This window comes from Epinephelus lanceolatus, chromosome 6, assembly GCF_041903045.1.
Source record: "Epinephelus lanceolatus isolate andai-2023 chromosome 6, ASM4190304v1, whole genome shotgun sequence".
Classification (NCBI taxonomy): Eukaryota; Metazoa; Chordata; class Actinopteri; order Perciformes; family Serranidae; genus Epinephelus; species Epinephelus lanceolatus.
Window position 1 is genome coordinate 39,696,146 of NC_135739.1, and position 20,672 is coordinate 39,716,817.

The following is a 20,672-nucleotide window of genomic DNA, read 5'->3' on the forward strand; positions in this document are numbered from 1 at the left end:
ATAGCCACCCTTTGCTCTGATTACTGCTTTGCACACTCTTGGCATTCTCTCGATGAGCTTCAAGAGGTAGTCACCTGAAATGGTTTTCCAACAGTCTTGAAGGAGTTCCCAGAGGTGTTTAGCACTTGTTGGCCCCTTTGCCTTCACTCTGCGGTCCAGCTCACCCCAAACCATCTCGATTGGGTTCAGGTCCGGTGACTGTGGAGGCCAGGTCATCTGCCGCAGCACTCTATCACTCTCCTTCTTGGTCAAATAGCCCTTACACAGCCTGGAGGTGTGTTTGGGGTCATTGTCCTGTTGAAAAATAAATGATGGTCCAACTAAACGCAAACCGGATGGGATGGCATGTCGCTGCAGGATGCTGTGGTAGCCATGCTGGTTCAGTGTGCCTTCAATTTTGAATAAATCCCCAACAGTGTCACCAGCAAAACACCCCCACACCATCACACCTCCTCCTCCATGCTTCACAGTGGGAACCAGGCATGTGGAATCCATCCGTTCACCTTTTCTGCGTCTCACAAAGACACGGCGGTTGGAACCATAGATCTCAAATTTGGACTCATCAGACCAAAGCACAGATTTCCACTGGTCTAATGTCCATTCCTTGTGTTTCTTGGCCCAAACAAATCTCTTCTGCTTGTTGCCTCTCCTTAGCAGTGGTTTCCTAGCAGCTATTTGACCATGAAGGCCTGATTGGCGCAGTCTCCTCTTAACAGTTGTTCTAGAGATGGGTCTGCTGCTAGAACTCTGTGTGGCATTCATCTGGTCTCTGATCTGAGCTGCTGTTAACTTGCCATTTCTGAGGCTGGTGACTCGGATGAACTTATCCTCAGAAGCAGAGGTGACTCTTGGTCTTCCTTTCCTGGGTCTGTCCTCATGTGTGCCAGTTTCGTTGTAGCGCTTGATGGTTTTTGCGACTCCACTTGGGGACACATTTAAAGTTGTTGCAATTTTCCGGACTGACTGACCTTCATTCCTTAAAGTAATGATTGCCACTCGTTTTTCTTTAGTTAGCTGATTGGTTCTTGCCATAATATGAATTTTAACAGTTGTCCAATAGGGCTGTCGGCTGTGTATTAACCTGACTTCTGCACAACACAACTGATGGTCCCAACCCCATTGATAAAGCAAGAAATTCCACTAATTAACCCTGATAAGCACACCTGTGAAGTGGAAACCATTTCAGGTGACTACCTCTTGAAGCTCATGGAGAGAATGCCAAGAGTGTGCAAAGCAGTAATCAGAGCAAAGGATGGCTATTTTGAAGAAACTAGAATATAAAACATGTTTTCAGTTATTTCACCTTTTTTTGTTAAGTACATAACTCCACATGTGTTCATTCATAGTTTTGATGCCTTCAGTGAGAATCTACAATGTAAATAGTCATGAAAATAAAGAAAACGCATTGAATGAGAAGGTGTGTCCAAACTTTTGGCCTGTACTGTATATGCAGATGTAACTCAGAAATTACTACAAATTACTACAAAATTTAAAATTGTTTTTCTTTTCCTGTCTGTTTTTTTTTTTTTTTTTTGTATGTGTCCATGTTCTGGATCTCAACAAATGTCACTAACATATAGAGTTAATTTTACTTACTACTTACTTACTACTATACTTTTAACAGTAAAACAGTAAAAAAATAAAGCCTGAGTCACAGATAAAGCTGACTTGATTAGACAGGGATGTTTTTGCAGTATAGCAGCAGCAGCCTGAGGCATGGTTTAAACCTGTGGCCACTTATCATTTATTGTGTCTGACTTTATGTAAGCTCAGTGGCAGAAATCTCTCTCCAGAAAATGCTGCCTTAATGTAAAAAGCATGATGTGCCTCATAAAAGGTGAAGATAAAGCGGGGGGGAGGGGGTACCATAAAATACAATCAAGACACTGACAAAAACAACATGTACATAAAAAAACTTTATTATTGTTGTAAGGTAAGATTGACAACAACATGCTTTTACCACAATAAAAAATAAAAAGATATTGCACTGGTTTTACTCTAGCAATGTTTTTTCTCTCTCTCGTAATGTCTTTCTCAAGCTTTTACGGTGCACAGCGGAACCTTCCTCTTCATCACTCTTTATAGACAAACACAAAACACACAGCTGGGAAATACTGCCCTTAACTGCAAGAGTCCACAAAAGTTGATTTTTGCTGCTCAAATGAGCAGCGACGACCTCTCAGACACAGAAACGACCGACGGACTGCACATTGAAACATCACTGAATCTCATGTAACGGTGGTTCAGAACGTACGTGTGTGTGTGTGTGTGTGTGTGTTAGTGGTAATAAGGCTTCACCTCGTACCTTGTCATGCCCAAAGTCATGTATTTGAATTATCTATGTGCCTCACAGACAGAGCTGGTTACTCTACACTGCTCAGAGTCAGAGGAGTACGGAAGCTCCTTTGTGACAAAAACATAACTGATGCTTCCATCAATCTGCAAGTCAAGACTTGATATCTGGCAGCAGGCAGGGACACAATCATCTGCACAAGTTTTACATGCTCAAAACACTGTTTTGGTCAATACACAAGTTTTTTTTTACTGACAAAACAGCAGCTTGATAACAGAAATTATGGATTTAATATGTGTAAGAGAATTCAAGGATTTCAGTTTACAAATCTGCTCAGAGTGTACTGCAGCTGTTTTGGCTAATCTTGAGCTTGCGAAACATGACAGGTTTAGCCAGCAGGTTTTAACAGGACTTGTCATATGTACAAAAGTTATTCAATGTCAAAATTGCCACGTGGGAACAAAAGAAGATAAATATAATAAATCAAAACAAACGATCTGTCTGCACACTTTCCTGCAACTGTATAGTAAACTCTGAGCTCTTGATAGGTTGAAATGTGTCCCGGCATTGAGTATTATCAACTCAAGGAAACTGGAATCAAATGATCAAGTGAGGTCTGTAATCTTGAGCATTCACTTTTTGATCAGATGGTTTCTAATTTAAATCAAATATTTCGTCAGTTTCAAATTGCGGAGTATAGAGACACCTGTGTTTGTACGACATGTAACATTTCAGAACTTTAGCATCTGTTGAACATTGAAAAATGTTTACATCTCTCAAAAATGTATCAGAATTTGCCATTTAGTATCTGTACCAGCATGCAGGTATTGTTTTGGCGCGAACATTACCCAAGCTAGCTGAAAATTTTAACACAATTCCACACACATGCTCTCAAATCCTGACTTTCAGACTGATTACAGTCTTAGTTTGACTTCTCAGCTGGTAAATAAACTTCCGTCGTGGTGCGTCTGGTTTGTGGGCCTCTGCCACAGAGCAGCAGAGGTGCATGATGGGTAAAAAGCATGCCGGAGGTTGATCAGTGCCAACAGTGTAACTGCTGAACCGACCGCCAACAGTACTGGGATGGGACAGAGGAGCTTGAGGAGACCGGTAGTATTTGTGTTGACCAACGTGTGTGTGTGTGGTCAACAGGCTCAGGGTTTGAGATTAATGACTCCACCAGGGAACCTGACACTTGCTTCACTCTCCAGCAGATGGCTGGACCATCATCTTTACACTCAGGAGAAAGTGTGTGTCTGTGTGTGTGTGTGTGCATACTGGTATGTATGTGTGTCTTTATAATGTCAGTTGAGACTGTGAAACTGGCAGCGCCACATTAGATGGCACAGGTATTGATCTGTGTGTGTGTGTGCATGTGTGTGTGGCAGCTGTCCATGTAGCACTAATAGGACTACCAGCTGAGAGCAGATGGACTGGAGTGTGCGTGATTACACACAAACACACTCAGGTTCCAATTACATGCAGAAAATCACAACTGCAGCAGAAGTCGACAGCGGTGCTTCATCAGAATGTAAAACAGAAACTGTGAAGAGATTAAAGCACCGATCAGAACTCCTGCTGATGAGGAGGATTCTTACCTTGAGCAACCAAACCAAAACCCAAAAATTTCAGGATTTAATGAACCTGCTTGTAATCAATTAGTCAGGATTTGAGAGCACACAGGGACAAATCATTCAGCAACACACAAGTTTCACGTAGAACTCAACAGGATTTTTTTGTCAATTTTTGAGGCACCGATGCAGAAATTTGATCAATTTATATACTGACATAAATCGGCCAATACTTGTTTCATTTTTATAAGGATTCCTTAAAACCTATGTACAGGGGACACAGTTTCTGAATTACCTTGAACATATCTTTGGCATTTCTGTACTTACATTTGTTGTAACTTATCGCCTTATCTCTATAAACAGACGTCTGCGTATGTATGCAGAATCTGTAGGCAAAAGATTTTGGTATCGGAGGCGTTCTGATTTCTGTTTTTAGTCCAAGTACTATTAACCAATCAAAACCAATTTGAGCGGGCTTTGCTACTAGCAGGTCAACAGTCCGTGTGAAGAGGTGGAACACTGACAGAATCGCAATCTTGGAACCTACTGGCTATCGTCTGACAAAGATGAACTTTTTATTCTCTTTTTTTTTTTTAAATTGATCTGTCTAGATATGAGCCGAAACATTATGTGACCCTGTTTCAAGTTGCTAATCAAACTGTAAAAATGGATGGAAGAGGAAGTGTTAGCCCCGATATCAGCTGGCTACACCAGAACCCATCAAATATTGGTCATTGCCCCCAGAGGCTGTATCACGTTGAGACTGATAGTCGATGGGTTCAAGATTGCTGATTGCCCAGTATATGCAGTGATACTGATGTATCTGTGATGAGCTCAAATTCAGCTGATAATATTCGCACTGCTCTGGATTAAGGTACAGAATCATGATTTTGTGTGCCACCAGTTGGGAATTCTGCTCACAGATTTTAAGATCTTAAGCACAATGAGCTTACTGATGTTACTAAGGGGGGAAAGCTTCAGGTTTCATAGCATTCATCGAATCAGAATCGACAACAGACCCAAGATTTGTAAGCATTAGATGCAGGTAATTCATTGCACTGGAACCAGGGTCAAACCAAAACTGCCCATCAAAGTCCAGCCTGACTTGATGTTCACTCAGACCAAACTTGTCTTTTAGGCATGAAACTTTACAGATGCTCACAATTCTGTCTTTGTTCACTCAAGAACTTCTTTAGTGCTTAGGAATCTGTCCGTGCTCGCTCTCAAATCTGACTCGCACACTGATTTCTGCTCTGTCATCTCAGTTTTCTGATGATACCATGCTATGAGGCAAGAAGTTTGTGTTGTGTGTATGAATAACATCCAATGTGGTCGCATTATAAATAAAACTATTCAAGTCTGACGCCAGCAAAGACAGAAGCATTTTTAAACTCATTAGTCATCAACTTCCAGACCGTCTGATTGACCAAAGCATACTGCAGGTAAATCCTGAGAGGTCACAAGCTCAAACAATGGGAAGCTGCTTCCTCCCCACAAGTCTCAACACCTCTGATGTGTTCCACAGAAACACCTGGTAACACACTTCTGCAGTGCCAGGAGACGACCAGCGCAACGCAAACAAGAGCAGAGATGATTTTAACATGTGTTGCGCTGAATCTTCCTCCTTTCTACACGTCCTCAATCACAGGTGACCTCTTCATCACACAGCTAAATACTAACACACCACATTATGATCAGGAGTCACCTAAACACGTTGGTAATTATCCTAGCCTGTCAGAGGAGGTTTGATTGCTACAGGCAACAAGTTCCATTGACAAAAAAAACCCAAAACCAACAACAAAAAAACACAAAGATACAAAACAAGAACATGTAAACATAATACAGAGATTGCCACAGTCAGTGTTGATATCAGTTTAACAGTGTCCTTTAAACTGAGCTTGAAAACTCTTAATTAAACTGTAACCAGTGAGTTTTGCTTTCTCTCCAACAGTGACACAAGCCCCATAAAGACACAAAACACTGAAGGAGGTTTAGTTCATCTTAAACTTGAGAGAGGAACATCCCACTTCTCAGAAAACGTTCAAATGCACAACTGGAGTGGACCCACACCAGGTTTGGGTTGGATGTGCATTCAATGAAGGGTGATTTTCTTAAAAATATCAAAGAAACCAAAACACAAACAATCTGTTTCTTGCTTTCAAATGTACAGTAGGAATCAGGGAAAAGATCAGGACAACACTGAAAAAATTAAAGGTGGTATATCAAAAAAAAACAAACAATCAAATAAACAAAACACACCATGATGGATTGATTTTAACAGGCTAACTGCATTTTTGTGTTTGCCTTCTGAAGCAACAGCAGAGCGGAGCTCCAACCCAGCACAGCAGTCAGTGGTCAAACATCTCGACCAGCTTCCTTTTAGTGATTTTTTTACATTTGACAAAATGAGCTCAAAGGTTTGTGCAAAGCCTGACGCCTGACACAGAAGACATAGAGAGCTCAGCCACATACACAGGTAGCAGGGTGTCCCGAACAAAGTTAATCCTAAAACGCATACGCATAAACACACACTCAGGGTATAAAACAGTTGCACAACAGAACTTTAAATATTCTTATGTATATATATGTACACAAATAACCATGCACAAATTAACAAACGCTCGCTCCCTCACACACACACGTACAAAAGTAAAGTCTGATGACTTCACTTCATTAGAGGCAAAAAACACAGCAAGTTGGTCCAGATACCAAATAAAACTACTGCAGCCTTCAGAGGCTGCTGGGCCTAGAAATAAAAAGGTGGTGGTCCGACAGAAGAGTGGTTCTAAATAAAAGAGTCTGACCATGATGGTGAAGCTGTTTCTGCTTTTGGAAGTGTGTGCAGGTGACCAATACAAGACTTGTAAAAGATGTCTGAATCTGACTTAAAACACATCCAGAAACATAATAACCATGAAACTGTGCAAATGCCAATATGCTAGGGTTGGGTTTTGATAAGATTTTATTGGGTCTGTATCCAGTACTGAATTGGCTTTTTGATTGTGAAGTTTTTCAAATCCCTTATTGAATGCATTTATGTTTAGCTTTCAGCATTTGTAGGAAACTACAGTAATGTGCCATGAGCACAACAGTTGCAAGCAAAAAAATAAAAAATAAAAAATAAAAGTATGAATTAAAACACTAAAGAGAGTTTTGTCAATGTCAGGGCTCAGCAAATCTGGGTATCTTCCAATCTAAAAATGGATTTAATAATTGAAATCAAACCCTTTATCACCTTAGCTACCGGCCACATGTTGGAGTCAAAAGTCAAATTTTCCCACTTTCTAGGCCATCACTGCTTTCCAAATGTTTAAAGATCAGCCTGGAAAGAACTGGAACTTGAAACAGATCTGAGAACATTTGCTCAGATTCTGACAGCAGATTAACTTTTAACAATATATACTAACAGATATTCATTCTCAATAATAAGCTACAATAAGATCTGTGCTAGCTAGTAGAAACAAATGCCTAGGGTTGTGGAAAATGGCAAGTAAATGCACAAGGTTCAGTACGAGATTGAAACTGTGGGTTGAGATCTGTGCCTGAGTGCAGTCTTGGTAAATCCGCAGAAACACTATTCTAATCCACCACTGACATTCCCAGGAATACCCTCAAAACACTGAACCACGTCTTCAATCTGTGCTCAGGGAATACATCTCGCCTTCTGTATGCCTGCAGTGTCGGATCACCAGAGACTACAGCAAGAGGAAGATTTAATTTGGCCTAGTTAGCTGGGTGCTGAGTTTACATTGACGGTTCAGATTTAGCCCTATTATAAACACTGTTATGCATTTATACTGATTGCTAAACATATGCTGTACTTTACTGCTGAGATACAATCTTCTTGGTGGGTGGGTTAACATTGTCGGGAAAGGAGGGACGGGAGGAATCCCGTCCTAATCTGTTTGAAGAACATGCTTGTAGGATCTGCCAAACATCAAGGTAAAAAGTAATGAGGCAGCACAGGAACATTGTGAGCAAGACAGGTGTGTGTCTGCATGTTAAATTGTATAAGCATGGACCACTGAGCTCTTTATTTCTAGCCCCGTACATGTTTGCAAAAAAGAGAAGAAAAAAACCCCCCACCAATTCCTCGTGGCATTTACTCTAAAAGCAGAAACCAAAGAGTCAGGACACCAAAATAACTCACGTGAACATTAAGAGTACAGAACACCTGGAATGGAACTAGGACTACCACATCTGTCTCTGCTTCTGATAGCTCTTTGTCTCTCTCTGCACCCTTCTTTTGCTTTGAAAGTCAAACTCTCTGATTAGTGCGAAGTTACTAATATGTTTTCTTCCAAACATGCAGTTTGTGTGGGTTCTAAAACCTCAAGCCAGCACTGAGTGGTGTGATCTGTACATTTTGTTCTTTGCTTTTTTTCTGCTACGTCTTCTTGCTGGTTGCTTTGTCTTGTTGTGAGGAGGCGGATGCAGCGTTGGCAGTTGTAGTCTGGGGTTCGGACCTCTTGCGCTGTGGCTCAGATGCTGCAGAGGAGCTGGGGGGTGTGGTGAGGGCAGGCTGAGTGGCAGCTGCAACCAGCCGCTGTGCAGATGCAGACATAGCAGCGTTCTCCCTGCTTGCAGACCCTGATGTGGGCCTCTCTGGGACATCCTTGCAGGACGATGGCAGCAGGGTTGCAAAGTCTTTCTGGACTGAGGATTTGGGCGCCCTCTGGAAGGTGGTTGGAGAGGCAACTTGATCAGTTTTCGGTCTGGTTTGGGACTCAGACAAAAGAGGTGACTGAGGAGTTGGGAGCTGTTTCGAGGAAAATGAAAGGGGACCACTTGGTGGGACTTCTGTGGTGCCACATCTGGATGGTTTCTGGTCTTTCTGGCTCTTATCTGTAGCGGTGCTAAGTTTGACAGGACCCAGAACACTCTTAGCTACTGTTGCAAGCTGGGACACAACTTTGTCCACAGCACTCTCAGGGGCAGGAACTGGGGAGCTGGAACTGGAGCTGGAGCCAGAAGTGGACGATGATGTTGCACTCAGACTTGCAGCAGCAGCACATAGTCTCCGGTTGTCAGCTTCCTTCTTCTCCTTGGGGATGCCAGGAGAGGAGCAGGAGGTGCGAGGTGTCTCTTGGCTGTCAGTGGTACGGCAGTCTGTAGTACTGGTGGTAGTTCTGGAGTCTGTGGTACTAGTGGTGGTTCTGCAGTCGGTAGTACTGGTAGTGATTGTGGTAGAGGGGACTGTGGTTCGAGGCCTGTCCAGGGTTTGGTCCTCTGCCCTGGATTCTGATGGTGCAGTCTTCCCCCTGAGACTCTTTGAGTCTTGTGGAGGAGTTGGCTTGAGGAAAGTGTCTTTGCTGACTGAGATGAATGCACTGCCTGGGGTGGAGAAGGGAAGGGGGCCCTGAGTGGATTTTGTCATACTGCTCGGCTCCAGGACCTTCCTCTCTTGTTTTACGCTGTCTTCAGTAGATGAAGCCAAACTTGTGTCTTTTACTCCCATAGAGGAGGTGCTCTGAGTGGGCTTCATCTCTGTTACAGGGGGGAGGCTGTGTGAGGGGGTGGTCCTGCCTACCTGCGAGGATCCTGTGTGGGTGAATGTGGCATGAGGGGTGCAGGGGGAGAGGTAGAGGGAGGGCAGTGTGCCTCCGGGGCCCGTTCTCACAGTGGTGGGCCTCAGCAGGGGAGGTGGGGTGAAGGTCGCCCCCCTGCGTCCGTCCTGGCTGTCCTCTGAGCCCTCATCTGTCTCGTCCTCTGATGAATCGACCTCATGGATGGCATCTTGCTTCTGTAGTGATTCTCTCCGCTCGGCTCTGTCCTGCCGGATGGCAGATAGTTTGTCCTTCAGCTTGCTCTTCCCTGGGGCCAGTCCAAGCGAGCCAGACACCGAACTGAGGGCGGTGTCCCCTTCCTGACGCCCTAACTTCCTGGATGAGGAGGAGTGTTTCTGCAGGCTGCCCTTCTCCACGCCGCGTCCTGCTGAGGACAGCAGACCCTCGCTGGCTGACTCCTGAAGGGAGTAAGAAATAAAACAAAATATATTTGAAAGCCTTCATACTGATATAGAAATCCTACAATTTGCACAGTAAAAACTACAGGGGGTAACTTTCATAAAAATGACTTTTTATTATATTTGCTGAAACTACCCCTCTGGCTCTGATTGGTTGTTTTTGTTCAGGTGCAGTGGATTCTTGCAAAAGCCATTAGGAACACTAGAAGAAGCCAGGGGAGCCTGATTTTTTTCACAGATTATCCGTCTCATGTACTACTTATACAACATAGTGTCAGTTTCTGCAAATATGACAAAAATGTATTTTCTATAAACGTACCTATTTTAGTTTTAAGGGAGCAGCTACGGACAGAAAAGGTGGCTTTCACACTGAGATTTGCTCTCTGGCAAAATAACAAATGAGTGTGTAGTTATAGATTTCTCTGTTGTGGGACATGAATAAGTGCACATGGTAATCTAAGGTAATTTAGAACAACAGCATTAATGGTAAGCTTAAATGTGATTCTTATTTTAGTTTGAACAAACAAATCAAACTCAAACATCATTTTTGTCTTAGATATGTCATGTTTTATAACATCTTAATTTCTGAAATTTGAGAACCACTGCTTTAACATCATTTAAGATGATCTCTAACTGCTAATTTCTTTTTATAATAATAATAATAATGATAATAATAATAATAATAATAATAATGATAAAAAAATACTGTCATGAAGGGACACTACCATAATCTCTTTAAAGAAATATTGTCATCATGTTGGTTGGTGTGTGATGAACTCATACCTGAAGGCTCGTTAGGCTCGGTTCTCTCTGCAGAATCTCCTTCTTAAACTCCGAATGTGAGATGTCCAGACTGTGTTTCCTACTCCCTACAGTCGCTCCCACCGCCAGCTTCTTCTCCCCCGCTGTAGCCACCCCAGAGGGAGATGAGGGGGAGTTAGAGAGAGAGGAGGCCAGTTTCTCGGCTGACTGCACTCTCTTGAGGAGCGGAGACCGCGGAGGCTCGGCACTCTTGGGCCTGGATATCTGCCTCACCAGGGGAGGGGAGGAGTGGAGCTTCACAGGGAATGACTGACCCACCGCAGACTGTCCCAGAGCGTGGCTGGGCAGAGGGGAGGGGGAGCGCTGAGGTGAGCTGCTCTGAGGGGTGGGTGAAGGTGTGCGGGCCAGAGGGGAGAGGGGGATGTTGCCGGCTGACTTGCGTCGGGGTGAACGGTACTGGCGCTGGAGCTTTGGGGCGAGGCCGTGCAGAGAGCTGGGCCTGATGTGGCCAGAGCTCGCCGGGGAGTTTGGGACACTGGAGCTGGGGGAGCTGCTCTGAGATGAGTTTCCACCAACTGAGGGATTGAGAGAAAGGAAATTTGTGTCAATTTGTGTGCACAACCATGCATGAGAGAGACATGTATCGTGTGTGTGTGTGTGTGTTGTTGAATAGAGATGTGTTGGGACGTTAAATACAGAGTAAATAAATCTTATTTGTAAAGTTATTTAGTGAGTCGTTTTGTAGGATAATGTGTAATGTTCATAATGCATGGTGCAAAGTACCACTCATTTCAGGGGCATTTAAATATGACTTGGTTATTGAAAGATATGTCTTTAATGGGTTTTATAATATACAAATATATTTTGGACAATGTTTGGCCTTATTCATTGAATTGTGCTCAACTTTGACTGAAAACGTCAATGAAATTAGTCATTAGCAATATCCCTAGGTTTTATAGACAATTAACAATTAGTTGAAAACATAATAACGGTTTAATCAATATTTAGAACAATCATTAGTCGGAGGCCTTGTCTTTATGTTCACTAACCTAACCTAGACATTACACTAACCTGTACATTTTTCAGTCTTTGGTTTAGGTTTGTGTAGGTGAAGGCAAAAGATTTTTAGTAGCCTTTTTGTTTTTAATGATGTACAGCACTTTATATATATATATGTGTATATATATATATATATATATATATATATATGTATATACATATAAAAATCTTTAAAAAGGAAGAATCAGTGTTTGCATGTTTTACTCCTTAAAGGAATAAATACAGAATTTCATGGTCATTCAAATGTTCAAATATCATACTGAGCTGTGAGACGACTCATCACACCCCTAACGTCCACCGAATAAATAATATCAGGATTTTATTGCTGTACAGGTGAGCATTTGTCCCTCACCTGAGTGGGCAGAGTCTGGCGTGGACCTGAAGCCCTGTGTCGGGCTCCGTGGTGACAGGTTATGTGTGGGCGAGCCTGGGCCGCTCTCCCCAGAGGACAGAGACCGGTTCAGGGAGGACAAACTGCGACTGGTGTGGAGGAGAGAAGCCTGCTTGGTGATCTTCCTGAACAGAGACGTTCTCTTCTTACTGCGAGAGAGAAAACACACAACAGCTCACACAATAATTCCCCACATTAAATAAAACACAAAGTGATGTTTGATACAACACAGGTGTGTGTCCCACCTGTCCTGTCCTTCCTTGGTCTTGGTCTTCTTGTTGCGTCTTGCCATCTTGGATTTGTGGCTTGTCTTTCGGGCAGGGCCGACCTTGATGGACGTGTTCTCAAACGGGGTGGCAGAGATGGACACTTTGGCACCACTCTGAGAGATGGCAGACAGAGGTGAGAGATTAGGGATTTAGATTTACATGTTTTGTTTTAATTTTCATTTTGTTTTTAATTTTGGAAGTTATATTCTTTTATGGCAAATGTGTTATTTGTGCTAAAGGTCCACTATTTTTAGCAGGAATGGACACTTGTATTATGTCAACATCAGATATTGTGCAATATAAACAATATTGGATTCATATTAGGATGACTTTACAGTAATCAAAAAAAAAAGGTGAGTTATTGGAATACAAAAAGTAGAATTAACAGTTTATGTTGGTACCTTCAGTATGAGCTCCACCACCTCTGTGTGAACCAGACCGTGAACTGGTTCTCCGTTGACGTGGGTGATTAGGTCCCCCTCCCTAAGCCCTGCATCATGGGCTGGACCGCCCTCTTCCACATACTGAGGGCCAGCAGAAAGAGAGATGGTCAAAGGAAAGATAGAAAGAAAGAAAGGTAGCAAGAGAATGAGGAGGATGGAACAAAGGCAGATATATTTAAGACCTATATGCTGAGGCTGTTCTCCTGTTGTTTACTGCCATCTTCTGTCAACAACAAGAATCCCAGTCCACAGCAACAGCACTGGCATTACCATACAGTGATTCTGAATCAGATATACCTCAATTATAATACACTTATCTGATATTAATACCTGTATTATAATGGCTTTTGTGACTATTCTTCTTCAACACGTTTCTATTAAATTTATTGCACCTGACATCTGAACTCCTCATTTTATACATTCAGGACAAGGTGGTTTATAAAACTCTGTCTGCTTTTTATCCCTCTGCTGTCACAAACTCTAATTTTATGAGCTTGACACCTCAAACTTTTTGAATAATCCCAGTGAACACAGGGATTTTTTTTTTCAGCATTAGTGTCTCTTTGGGACTCACCCAGACCATGTGATGTACAGTGTAGATGTCAGAGTCTCCCATGTATACTCGGATGGCCCTCAGGGTGAAGCCATACTTCTTGCCTGCTCTGTGGATCACAATGGCGGGCTTGACGTTGCTCACGGCTGGGGACAGATCCCGGCTTGGGGAAGAGTCCCGCGACGACGGATTAGATGACAGTGAGTGGGGCGACATTGGGCTGGCCAACGGAGAGGCTCCATGGTGGTCTAAGAATAGAGAGATAATAAACATCTGTCAGTACAGTACAGTTACAGTATTTGTAAGGCTGGAGTCTTTTAGGTACTTTAATATATTTTTGTTTTCTTGTCAGGCCAGGATCACACTTACTACATAATGTTTTTTGCAATAAATCAACTTTATGTTGTAAGGAATCCACATCTAAAAACCAGATCAGAGCCACTAGATTTGTGCATTTGAATTTTTCAAATAGACATTAAATGTCATCCTGGTCCTCAGCATTCAGCAGCAGTATTTCCATCCTCTCAACCTGACGCACTGACCTGCAGGGATCATCAGTGACAGAGTGGTGGCAGACGCCGACTTGATGACCTTGTTGAGTGGTCTGGAGCTCGGCGTCGCTGTGTGTTTGTCTGCATCTCCAGAGAGCAGCCGATGACGAGCCCTACGAGCAGCCAGGTCGCTGATGGCTCTCGGAGTGGATGGAGAGTCGCTGTCTGCTGCAGCTTTAGCAGCTCCACTGGCCCCGCCATTACTGCCGTTACCTCTGTGACCACGATCACACACATCCCCTGAACTACCAGCTGTAGGAGCAAAGGAAGGTGAGAGATGAGGCTCAGGTGTAAAGAAGGTTCTACGTAGGTTTTCGACTGTGCATGCATGTTAAACAGTGACTCTACAATGTGTGTTTGTACTGACGTGTGAGTGTGGCCTTGCTCAGCTGACTGGAGGAGGAGGAGCTTGGTGTAGTGGGAGACTCATCCAGCTTTAGCTCTCTCTCAACTGGGAGCTCTGGGATAGCAAGGGGCAGCTCGTCACTACGCGGGCCCCTCACTGCACTTGGACCCAACAGGCTGGGACTCTTACGACTTCCAGCTGCACCTGAGAGAACAACAATAAAGAGGCTAGGTTTGTGTTTCATCTTTTCTTTTTCAACAGAAAAATCTAAGAATATATTGTTTGCTACTTCAGGGGGTTCCCTACCTTTCTACAGCTACATGTCTAAATTTTGGGAATTTAAGATATCAGTATGGATGGACATTACCTACTTCCAAAGTGCATGGGGAAGGGGGAAAAAAGCCAGAAGAGGTCAAAATCCCAGCCACACTTGGGCACTGTTTTCTACACAACCTTCAGTAAAGCAGCCTTAACTATTTTCTTTTTTCTGTCCATTCTTTCTGGGTCACTCTGAAGGACAGTTTCCTCCTGACAGCCGGTGACCACAGTCCATCACAACATCCTTCCTGTGTTTTACCTTGACCTTGGCCTCCCTCTTCCTCTGAGGAGATGGCAAAGCGTGGCATCTCAATGATGGCTGAGCAGCAGCGTCTCCGGACAGTCAGTGGGGGGCTGGAGTCGCTCTCTGTGTGGGACGACTCTGAAACAGACAGACGCTTCCGCAGGCTGGGGAGGTGAAGTTGGAGAGGAGATGAGAAACATGTACATGTCTAAAACACAGCACACCAACACGCAACTACATACCAGACCACACTGAGACATCTTGTGCCATGGCTATGAAAAATACTAATTGGCTGGTAGGTGTCTGTATCACAGCTCAAGGGTCATTTAACTGCAGGTAACCATAGCAATATTAGCAATAGACATTTAAGGCTATGCTAGCAGTTAACTGACTGAAACCAACCTAACTTTGAGTTAAAACAGACTATAAGAGCACTTTAAAACATAAAGAAAGATTTTGTTTTCTCTATGATCCAATAAAGAACTGCAGGAATGTATACTTCCTCTTGTTCTCTAAGATTAAACATAATTCAAAGTAATAAAAAAGACACATTTTAAGGAACAAGTGCATTGTGGTTTTATGGAGGTGAAGGACTCACATCTCTGGAGATCCCACCAGCCAGGATCGATCTCTTGACTTGAGTCCGCTTAAGCTGTCGATGCGATCTCCTCCCTCCTCACTGAGGCTGCGTTTGGTGGGAGGAGGAGTCCTCTTCTCCTCGTGCAGAGACAGACGCTCCATACTGCTGTACACCTGGACATCAACATGGCATATGTGTTACAATATTTCATGTTTTAGTCATTCCTGGACCCAATGCCACCTTATTTAATTGTATTCTGTTCTGATAATAATAAGACCCTAATTTTAATAATAATGATGATGTTAATAATAATAATAATAATAATAATAATAATAATAATAATAATAATAACGTAATATTAAGACCCTATTCAATCTACTTTTTTTTAATAAATAAAAAAACTAAAAAAATAAAATAAAAAAAATAATTTATAAAATCCTGTAAAACTGTGGATTTTTTTTTTTAAAAAAAAGCATCTGGATTTGAACCTGCTTAAAAATACAAACAGAGATGGACAATCAGAGTATACATGTGCCAGAATTGTTTCACTCAGAATTTCAAGAACAGGTGAAAATTATCAATAATATCCTTTATTGAAAAGTTAATAATTTGGATCCACAGCAAAAACTAGAATCACTTGTTCTTCGTATTTTATTGAAATTTCTTCACAGTGTTTTATTGATGGATGATAATAAGACTAACATATTAAAAAATATTTATCTATTGAGCCATTTTTTTTCAATAGCACACATTTTGGGCCAGCAGTTTAGCAGCAGCTTGATTTATCTAAAGTTGGATCAGTGTCTGCAGTAGATAAATTCAATGTATGAGCTGTGGTACCTTGCTGAAGCGAGGTGAGCAGGAGGAGAACTGTCTAATCTCCACATGTTCATCATCATTGGTGTCGTCTTCTTCTTCTGAATCTACATGGTGGTACCGGTCAGAACGAGCTGAGAGAGACACACACAGTGATTAGATTGTGTGTTGACGACAGTATGATGTAAGATGTTTCAGAGTGGGAGAGGTTTGGATGAAGCTGTCAGACATACTGTCAAAGTAGCTGGTGTCGTCCTCAGACTCCAGCTGGGGAATGAACTCGGCCTTCTGCCTCAGCAGGCTGTTCCAGTCCAGCTCTGTGAAGAACGGGTGCTGCTTCACCTCAAAGGCACTTCCTGTGGAGATGAAGGAGAGATGGAGAGGGCAGAGAGAGAATAGAAGAGAGAGGAAACAAAGTGAGAAAGATGAGAACATACATTGACAGCTACAGAATCAGATTTGACCAGCTTTGGGCCAAACACCTGGTCTGCACCTTCATTTTAAAACTCTGACTGTAAAAACAAAACGTCAGATTCAAAGAGTAACCCACAAGACAGCAGAGCCCAAAAACACAGAAAGTACAAACATGAAGAGAATAAGGTTCCTGGAGAAACTTTTCAGTAATATTTACTACAGTGTTTGTGTGTGTGTGTGTGTGTGTGTGTGTGTGTGTGTGTGTCTTACCTGTGCCCAGTCTCTCCAGAGGATTCTGTCTCAGCAGTTTGGAGATAAGGTCCTGCGCCTCCAGAGGCAGAGCTTCTTCCTCCTCCGGCCAGATGATCTCATCTGACACAAACACATAAGCACAGCGTAAACACATGAATCTGTGGTTCAAGGTTCAAGGTTCACTTTATTGTACCTCCAGGATAAATCTGTTTTGCAGCCAATGTTCACATAAAAAGAAAATACAAAAGACAACATCAACAACACATCAATACAATGACTTGCATGCACAGCTAGAGCAAGTAAATATTAGTGAGAAAACAAAAAAGAAATGATCCAGTGGATTGCTAGTTCATTTCCCCCTTCCTCCAGACCTTTCTGTCAAATATATATCAACACTTATGGCAACACAAAAAAATATCAGTGATTGGTAACATTGGTTACACCTATACTACACTTAAAGAAGTATTTCACAAGTTAGATAGTGTTTTCACAAAACTTGGCTGTCTCTGCAGTAGAAAGTAGGGATAATATTATCAACATTGCAATTTGGCCAAGTGCAAATTCCAGATCACAGGATAAATGTAAAATGTGTCACATTTAGGGTTGCAGTGATATATATCGGTTTCAAGGTATACCGTGATGTAAAAGTTAACGGTTATTATACTGTGCACATTTGCTTATATATGATATTGGAAAAAAAGCAACAGGATGAAGAATCTCCTCTTTATTTTAGTTATTTTCTAAGGGGAGGCTTTTTATACATACTTCCATTACAAAATGGTTTCAAGTTTCAATTATAGTAATAAAACATTAAACCAAAAAGAACCCCTCCATTTTCATTCCTTTAACGGTCATTCTGACTGATAATAATATAAATTCTGTAATACCGTGATACTGTGATATTTTATCGTACTGTGAAAATCTCATATCGCTGCAACCCTCGTCACAACATACCATTTTAAAATTGCAACTCACACTGCGATCAAAATATTTGTTAAAATAATCATAATATATGCAGACTTTTTCTTGCACATCGTGTAGCCCTAGTAAAAAGATGCAAATACTTCTGAAATTGGAGCTACATGATCAGAGAAAACACAGAAAAGGGGCTTTGGGAATTTTCTTTTGCTCAAGAAGTAGAAACTACAACTACCAAAATGCACTGCCCCACACCAGACCAAGAAACACTCTTGCTGGTAGGTGATATAATGCAGGCTTGGCTGCTTTGACACAGGAAACAATATGGCTGCAGCTAACAAACAATTTTCCATTACTGTTAAACAGTGAGCAAAATATGTTTCTGAAAACAGTCAGACAGGAGTAGACAAAAAGCCAAAAAGTTCATCCAAAATGATCCTGTAAGTATTTCTTCCATCACTGGCTACCAGTAGCTGCTATGACTGTTTCAGAAATCTCACATGCTTCTATCTTCTTGCCTATTGAACACACACCCATCTTCCCACCAATATGTTGTCTCTGTGTAAAATAATCTTGCTCCAGTTAGTCTCAGTAGCTTCTGTTTATTGTTCCTGCATCACACCATTTTATCAAACTTTAGTTCCATAGACTGCACCCCAGAGTTCTGCTCTGCACGATACACCTCACTGACAAACATCCTGCAGACAGATAAAAATACAATACACATTCAAGGCACAAGGAGGCCCTCAGTTCTTTATCACCATAGTGCATCAATATGGAGAGACAGACTCAGACAGTCATAAAAGAGACATGCAGGGATCAATACAGGTTTATGATCATTGACTTGCCCTTTCATCAAAGGGAATTCAAAGGAGAAAAGAACGCAGAGGAGAAATCACAATTGATTTTATTCCCTGTAAGTCAGGCCTGTGCTTCTCTGCTGTAGAGTAACAACTCTATCTGTCCATTTCTGATGATTTCATCAAGTCAGCCTGCAAGGCTGAACATAAAACATTCACAGTACAATACCGACATACTGTAACAACACCTTCACTGGAGATCAGAAGCTAAACAACATCCATTTTTCAGCATTTGATCCATATTATAAGAAAACATGTACTTTTGCCCATGATATTTTCTGCACACAGTAACTAAAAGTTCAGAAAACTGAATTGATTCAGCAGATTCCTTCTGGGTTTTGTTTTTATACTTCTGTCTACCATGTGTGTCTGTCATGAAAACAAATTATGTCCTAGCTTTATAATGGATGCTATTTCTATATGAATTGTTTCCTGTTTTAACCTAAACCTACTGTGTGTGAATGTATATGCACTTTTAAATACATTAGCAGTTATTGTAGGGGGCAGTTTGGGTTCATTCACCTTCTTTTAATCTTATGATTGTGTGCTTTAGATCAGAGGTTGACAACATTTTGGCTTTCGACCCCTAAAATTGAAGGTGACACATCTACACTCGCTAATAGTTCAAATGAGTCATTCTGAGTTCTCTCTTAATTTCATAAATGCTCGCATGTGTGGGCCCTGGTGTCTCATGTTGCGATTAGCTGTGGCTGTAAAGCAGCTGTCTACTGCTGTTGCTCTACAATGATGCTACTGAGTTAAATGTCTAAACTCATGTCAGTAACAACCATAACTACAAAAAAAAAGACCTGTGTTGTAGAAAAGGAGAAGTGTTGTTAAATTGCAGTTGTAATCAGTCAGCACTGCTACTCACCACTGATGACCTGACCAAATAGCTCCTCTGGTGTGTCTCCAAAGAAGGGAGCACAGCCCACCAGGAACTCATAGAGGATGACTCCCATCGCCCACCAGTCCACTGGCTTCCCGTAGCCCTGACGCAGAATCACCTCTGGGGCAATGTACTCAGGAGTGCCACACACCTGAAGAGGCATTAACATATAAAAATCAGCTTTGGACATTAAGGCAGCAAGGCAACAGAATTTGGGAAAATTCAACCGATTCCCATGATATAATTATATATTTACATGTCCATGATCTTACAATTTGTCTGCAAAAACCAAAAATATATTTCCCAATTTTACCATTCTTAGTAAAAAAAGTTACAAAGGTGCATTTAACTGTCTGACAAACTCACTGGCTGGCAGCTAAAAGACGAGCCTACAGACATCTCATGATTATCAGAAACTCCTTTACATAGATGCAATTCTGCAGTTTTGGAATACTGTCAAGCATCAACAAAACTCAAAAAATAGCCCAAAGTTTTCGAAAAGCTGTTGCAAATTTCATCATTTTAGGCTATAAAGAATTATGCTAAAAAGTAAAGACATGAGCAGGTACCTGTTTATCAAGGAACTCTCTGGTGTCTTTCTCTATGTGTCCTTCATACAGGTTTGTGGTCAAACTCATCAAACCGATCTTTGAGAGACCGAAGTCTGTCAGCTTGATGTGTCCCATGGAGGTGATGAGAAGACTGCAGGAGAGAATATGAAAGGTTTGAGCCCAAACAGTGCTTAACTTAAAAATTACCTTCAAGAAAAAGCAAAAATTATAACTCCTCTTAAGTGACATCGATCTGTAATAATACATAACACTAAAATACAGATCAGCACAGTTTTACTTTCTTACAGTAGGTGTGAAATCTTTCCAAATATTATTTTTCAAATCATATATTAAGAGAAATATGGCAACACATCCTAAAATTGAACTGATATGGTAAATATAAAATAATGGTGTGCATTTAGGTGTGTGTGTTTGTGTCTTACTTGTCAGGTTTGAGGTCTCTGTGTACGATGCCATAATTATGAAGATACTCTAATGCGAGGACGGTCTCTGCAAAGTACATACGAGCCATATCGACCGGCAAAGCTCCGATATTCTTCAGCAGCGTGGCACAATCTCCACCTACAGAGGACAGTCACCACATCAAACACAATACAACTACAACCA

At 41.8% G+C, this 20,672-nt stretch overlaps 1 protein-coding gene across 10 annotated transcripts in view; it reads right to left on the reverse strand.

Annotated features, from left to right (window-relative positions):
• Positions 1-8,115: 8,115 nt before the first annotated feature.
• The window catches only part of mast2 (microtubule associated serine/threonine kinase 2), a 223,635-nt gene continuing 211,078 nt past the window's right edge, over positions 8,116-20,672 (reverse strand). For all 10 annotated transcript variants that reach the window (XM_078169046.1, XM_033621679.2, XM_033621678.2 and 7 more), the window contains 16 exons: positions 20,489-20,627; positions 20,064-20,196; positions 19,480-19,645; positions 16,846-16,947; positions 16,395-16,517; positions 16,186-16,295; positions 15,364-15,518; positions 14,781-14,929; positions 14,225-14,407; positions 13,849-14,109; positions 13,328-13,554; positions 12,712-12,834; positions 12,287-12,423; positions 12,003-12,190; positions 10,613-11,166; positions 8,116-9,829 (listed from right to left, as the gene is read on the reverse strand). In XM_078169046.1, coding sequence (XP_078025172.1) covers positions 8,252-9,829; positions 10,613-11,166; positions 12,003-12,190; positions 12,287-12,423; positions 12,712-12,834; positions 13,328-13,554; positions 13,849-14,109; positions 14,225-14,407; positions 14,781-14,929; positions 15,364-15,518; positions 16,186-16,295; positions 16,395-16,517; positions 16,846-16,947; positions 19,480-19,645; positions 20,064-20,196; positions 20,489-20,627 — 4,328 coding nt within the window. In that variant the 3' untranslated portion in view covers positions 8,116-8,251. The remainder of the gene's footprint in view (positions 9,830-10,612; positions 11,167-12,002; positions 12,191-12,286; positions 12,424-12,711; positions 12,835-13,327; positions 13,555-13,848; positions 14,110-14,224; positions 14,408-14,780; positions 14,930-15,363; positions 15,519-16,185; positions 16,296-16,394; positions 16,518-16,845; positions 16,948-19,479; positions 19,646-20,063; positions 20,197-20,488; positions 20,628-20,672) is intronic.